At 38.1% G+C, this 6,018-nt stretch overlaps 1 protein-coding gene across 1 annotated transcript; it reads right to left on the bottom strand.

Moving 5' to 3' along the window:
• Positions 1–3,762: 3,762 nt before the first annotated feature.
• On the bottom strand, positions 3,763–5,010 carry LOC149154721 (uncharacterized). The gene has a single exon (XM_089444205.1). It carries the CDS (start codon positions 5,008–5,010, stop codon positions 3,763–3,765), a length of 1,248 nt encoding a protein of 415 aa, XP_089300331.1.
• Positions 5,011–6,018: the final 1,008 nt, after the last annotated feature.

Raw genomic sequence — 6,018 nt, 5'->3', positions numbered from 1 at the left:
AAGTACTCGTTAAGGGATGGACTTGGAGAATTAAATCCCACTTGTCATGTGCCAATTAATTGATGTTCATCATTAAATATAATTGTTGCGTGATTGTTAATTAGTTGGATCTGAGAGATTTAGTCCAACTAATATAACTCCTACTTTGGTGTTTGGAGTTGATTGTATTATTAAAATATAATTTCTATCTTAAAACAATACTTATTATATTTATATGTGATGTTTAATAAAATACATATAGATTTATGTGTATATTATCAAATTTTATAAATAAATGTGTCTATTTTAAAATAAGATAAAAAATTCAAAATGTTAATTTAGTTATTAGTAATTATTAAATATAATTTTTTTTTTATAAAATATTTTTAATAATATTTAAAAATTAAAAATTAAGATTTATTTTAAAAATAATTATGCTAAACTTATTTCAGATGACACAACCTCGATTAACACCAATCACCAAGGCTTTCGCATCATGTTTTGTATCCTGCGTGGTTTCCAAGAGCAATAGAATTGTAATTACTAATTTTCTATAACCTTCTATGAAAGAAAGTCGTATGAATAATAATTTGTAAAGAAGGTGCCATTAATTTCTGTCATTACTTGGATTATCCGTAGAGTGGAGGCCATAGAGTTACCCTACTAATGATTACTAGATTTATGAGATGTGTTTATATGGATCTGTGATTGTGGTTTCTTTTCCTTTTTTTTTTTTTTTTTTTTTTTTTTTTTTTTTTTTTTTTTTTTTTTTCAGGACGAAAAAGCATCATTGTATTATATTGAGACTATATAAAAGTTCCAGATTACAAAATTCCGCATAAGAAGCAGGAAGATCTTGTATTTGAGCACAAAAACTGAAGGATGAGCTCCCTCATGTAGGAAAAGAAGCCATCTGAGTTGTTCCAAACATCAGCAGAAAATACAAATACCAGTCATATGAGCATTACATGCGAATCATTTCTGATATGAGACCAAGATTTTAGAGTTAGCTGGATATTCATATAACATGTCATACACTTAGAGATAAAACAAAAAAGATGACAAAAAGAAAAACTGGAAAAAGCGAAGGAAGAGTTAAGCTCCAGGGATAGAGAAATCCTGGATAAAACTGGAAATCTTGCCAGATATAACCTTCATGGACCATGAACCTATTTCAAGAAGTAGACCCTCCTTTGACAGGCAATCCGCTTGCTAATTTTGGGCACAGTAAATGTGTTGAATGGAGCAACCTCTCATGATACCCCATAAAAACATAATCCTTTCCATCCATCCTGTGAGGTGTGGGCTCTTGATGTGGCAATAACCATTGACATGATCAATCATTGTTTTGGAGTCACCAAAAATTGAAATATCCTGTATATGCTTCAGCCATACTATTTGAGCCCCTTCCTCCATTCCATGATATTAAATATTGGAGATTCTCATCCATTATAATGTGAACCCCGCAGCCGCAAATGTTTTGCTGCTCAGCACCATCAAAAAATGCTCTCGGGGTTCCTGTGATATGAATTTCTTTCTCTATTCTGTTGCCTGTTTTCATTTTGGGCTGCTTTTTAGGCACAGAATCATGGATGGATATGATATGTCGCATAATAGTCTTGAGGGGGTTCTTTGATTCTTTGAAAATTCTGCTACTTCTCCACCTCCATGCACACCATAGGACGATAATAAAAATAGATCTCCATGAATCTCTTTTCCCACTCCACCATTCAAAAGCTGCATGAATTGAAGCAAAAACAATGTGAGGGAAACCATAAATAAATGCCAGATCATGCCAGATTTGCAGGAAAGATTTGCATTGGAAGAACATGTGGAGATTGGATTCCTCTTTTGATTCGCACATTGTGCATCTACTCGGCCCGTGCCAATTTCTTTTCCTTAAATTTTCCCATGTCAAATTTCTATTGTGGAAAACCAGCCACGAAAAAAATATTAATTTTGGAGAACACCTAAACTTCCAAAAAAGCGGGGGATACTTTGAGATAGAGCGAAAGGTCTTTAATCCTATCAAATCTGTATATATTTCTTTTACTCGAACCGGCAGATTTGCTTTTGGCACCATCCAGATTAGATGGTCTACAGGGCAAGAGCGGTGAAAGCCGCAATCTCTCAGCGCATCCTTAACAGGGTTCCAAAGCCCAGCCAGAGATTCTGACATGCCAAGTTCAGTGGCCTCTTTCCAGAGAGGGATCGGGCCTTGCCATGCTGTTATGAGCTTGTCCCATGTGAAAATACCATTTCTGTGGAAAAAAATAGAAGCCTTTCTGGGATGGATATGCATTCCCGACCGCTCAAAATGGGGTCTATACCAATTAGAATTCTGATGCCAGATTGTAAACTCCATTTCAGATTCTTTAGAATATATTGCTCAATTTTGCGGAAGCTGAGCTAGATAGTTGACCCATATTTAGCCCCAATCCTTCCTGTTCTGTACCAATATTCCAAATCTTTTCCTTTCATATATTTCTTTTTAATAGTAATACTCCACGACCCTTCCCCGAAAATTCCTCTCCACAGTGATTTGCATAGGAGAGCTTTTCCAAATGCCCTCAAGTCCAATAATCCCCATCCACCAGAGCTCTTGGGCATAGATACCTTTTCCATTTTAGAGAGATGATATTTTCTCTGATTTGATTTACCACCCCATACAAAGTTTGCTGTGATCATGTTCATTTTCTCGATGATGCTTGCCGGGAGGAAGAAAATGTGGGCCCAATATACAGCCAATTGCGTTAGTACAGCTTTAGTTAGAACAATTCTTCCTGCCAAAGATAGGCTTTTGTATTCCCAAGCCAAAATATTTTTGTAGTACCTATCTATTAACCACTGCCAGTCCACTTTAGAGTAACCCTTGGCTTTTAGCTGAAAACCCAGATATTTTAGTCCATCCTTAATTGATCTCGTCTCTATTCCAAACAACTCAGAGATCCATTCCACTATTTCCATATTGATGTCATTGTGGAAGAGGGTAGATTTTGCCTTGTTTATATGTAACCCAGTAGCGCTTTGGAACCTATTCAGAATGTCATTGAGGCATATCCACGAGACCCTGCAGAGCATTGCAAAAATGAGCACATCATCGACAAATAGGTTGTGCGAGATGTAGTTATTCCTGCAAATCTTGACAGGCCTGCACCTGTTTTCAGAGACCGCCTTGTTTATATGAAGGCTAAGAGAGTTCATTGCCAGGATGAACAGAAGAGGAGAAAGGGGGCATCCTTGACGAAGCCCTCTTTCTGTTGGAAAAAAAGGAGAAGGCATCCCATTAATGATGACAGCATAATTCACATTTTCTATACATGCCATGATCCATCTAATGGAATTTGATTTCAGGTTGATCTTTGCTAGCAAACATCTTATGAACCCCCAATCTAAACAGTGATACGCTTTTTGTAAATCTATTTTCAGAATGGCAGCATCTGATTTTTTTGAGAGCATAGAAAACATGCTTTCTTGAGTATTAGCGACAACATCCAAAATATTTATTCCCTTTAAAAATGCATGCTGATCTTTTGTAAGATAACTGGATAAAGTCGCTTTTATCCTTTCAGCAATTATTTTTGTTATGATTTGGAAAGTTATATTGCATAAGGAGATCGGCCTGAATTCTTGAAAGGAGTCTGCTTCCACTTTTTTTGGAATAAGAGCTATATGGGTAGAGGATGTGAATTGATGAATGCTACCTGAAATTCTTGATGCTTCAACCATTCTTAGCAAATCTTGTTTAATGATATCAAAGAAATGGACAAAGAACTCTATTGTTCAGCCATCTAGGCCGGGACATTTATCCTTCTTAAAGGCCTTCATTACTCCTAGAAGTTCATCCTCTGTTATGGCCTGAAACAGTCTCTCATTTTTTTCATCATCTAACATATGTGGAGCCAGGTCAATACCCCATAGGATGTCCCGGAACCCGCATCCATCCCTTCTACTATATTGGCTTTTAAAATGTCTCACAACTTCCTTTGAGATATCTTGTTGAGAGAAAAGATAGCCCCCCTGACCATCCCTTATTTTCCATATGGTATTTTTCTCGCGCCTTGAGTTTTCATATTTATGAAAAAACTTTGTGTTCTTGTCACCTTCCTTGAGCCATGTTGCCCTGCTTTTGAGTCTCCAAAAAACTTCTTCCTGCTTCAGAAACTTTTGTTTTTTCCTCTCAAGCTCATTAATGCGGCATCTCATGCTGAACGTGAAGGAGTTTGCATCCATAACCTTTGAAATATTGTCCAGTTCCCTCTGAGTTTCTTGAAGAGCAAGTCTGTCCCTTTGTCTTTTTTTAAATTGCCATTCTTTGACCACCTTTCTCATAGCGGACAACTTGTCTCTAAAAGTCAAAAACGGGGGAATCATGTTTTTTGCAGATAAATCCTTCCATGTTTTATTTATGACTTCATTGAAGTCTGGATCTTCTAACCATATTCTATTGAATTTAAATGGGTACCCCTTTCTGAATCCATTTTCCCTCCAGCTGAGATAAATTGGTCTATGGTCAGATATAAATGAATTCCCAATGGACGAGTATGGCATGCCCAATTTATCAATAATGTTGACATGTACAATGAACCGGTCAATCCTTTTAGCAATGTACGCCTCTTCTATTCTTCCATTGTCCCACGTAGGCATCATTTTGGATGGAGCTATATCTACAAGATTTCTGATCAGGAGTTCATACTTTATGCGATCTGCAAGCGGATCTCTCTTCCTGCAGTTTCCCCATCGTTCTTTTGAGCTTAGAGTTACGTTCAAATTGCTTGCTATCATCAATGATTCAACATAAAAAATTTCTGAAGCAAATAATTTTTCCCAAAAAGGTACTCTGTTCTTATATGGGGCATAGATGTTCAAAAGATTAATGGGGCAATTTTTTCCTTTGATCGATGCTGAGATAAGAATGCCTGCAAAGCACTTGTAGGCTTTAGCTTTGATCCAAACAGGGTCCCACAAGACCGCCAGCCCCCCCGATAGACCCTTGGCCTCCGAAGCTACCAGGTACCATGATGGAAACATTTTCCTAAAATAGGATATGGAGACATGATTGGAGTGCATGGTTTCTTGAATTAAAATAATTTTTGGCTGAGCTGAGTAGAACAGATCCTTTAGTGCCAAAAATTTTAGGTCTGCTCCCAGACCTCTAATGTTCATAGATATAATGAAGGTCATTTAGAAGTTTCTCCAGCCACGCTTGCTCTAAGAGGCTGAGACTCTGACATGTCAAAGATGGGAACTTCAATCAGGGACAGGTTCCTTACACCACTGTCTGCAGCAATTGTCCTCCCCCTAAAATGTCTGCTACCTCCATTGTGCTTCTTTCTCACTGTTATATTTCTTGCAGAATTCGGGCTTATGAAAGGAGGAGCAGGATTTCTAGGTTTATGGATGGTCAAAGGTTCCAACTCAAGAGATTTTCTGCTTAGAAGAAAGTCTAAGTCGTTGTCATACAAATTTGTTGGGGATGAGACAGGGGAGTTTAGTGGGGTAACAACCACCATGGGCTCTTTGCCCTTCATAGATGGTAAGAAATTCTTTTTGGGCGTCGGCGAGGATGAAGAAATAAGAATGGGATGGGATCCCACATTAAAATGGATTTGCAGAGGGGAAGGAAAAACTTTGTCGTCATTTGGTTCCGGGATGGGCGCGCAAGGGAGAGGTGGAGTCTTGTTTACAACAGAGAAAGCAAACTTTGCCGCACTTTTAGGATTGGAATCGAGGCCCAGAGAGAAGTCCTGAGACATGTACTGAGGAGATTTGTTTATTTCATTTTCCAGATTTTTAACGACTTGCTCATCCACAAGTTCCGTCGGGGATAAACTAGCTGATGGAGATGGGTTCTCCATTTCAGTGAACACGGGGGTGTCTGTCTGGGTCTTTCGATGAATCAGTCTACTTTTTAGAGCTGAGTGCCGAGGACAATTTTTTATAAGGTGACCTGTCCTGTGACATGCTGTGCATCTGAAAGGGATGCCCCAAAAAGCCAGTCTTTGTTTTATTTTCAAGTCTCTCTAGGCAATCTCAATA

The sequence above is a fragment of the Pinus tabuliformis genome, chromosome 9 (genome assembly GCF_031772625.1).
Source record: "Pinus tabuliformis cultivar Carrire ecotype Pingquan chromosome 9, CPIR1, whole genome shotgun sequence".
NCBI lineage: Eukaryota > Viridiplantae > Streptophyta > Pinopsida > Pinales > Pinaceae > Pinus > Pinus tabuliformis.
The sequence above is the reverse complement of the archived record's forward strand: the minus strand, read 5'-3'. Positions and strand labels throughout refer to the sequence as shown.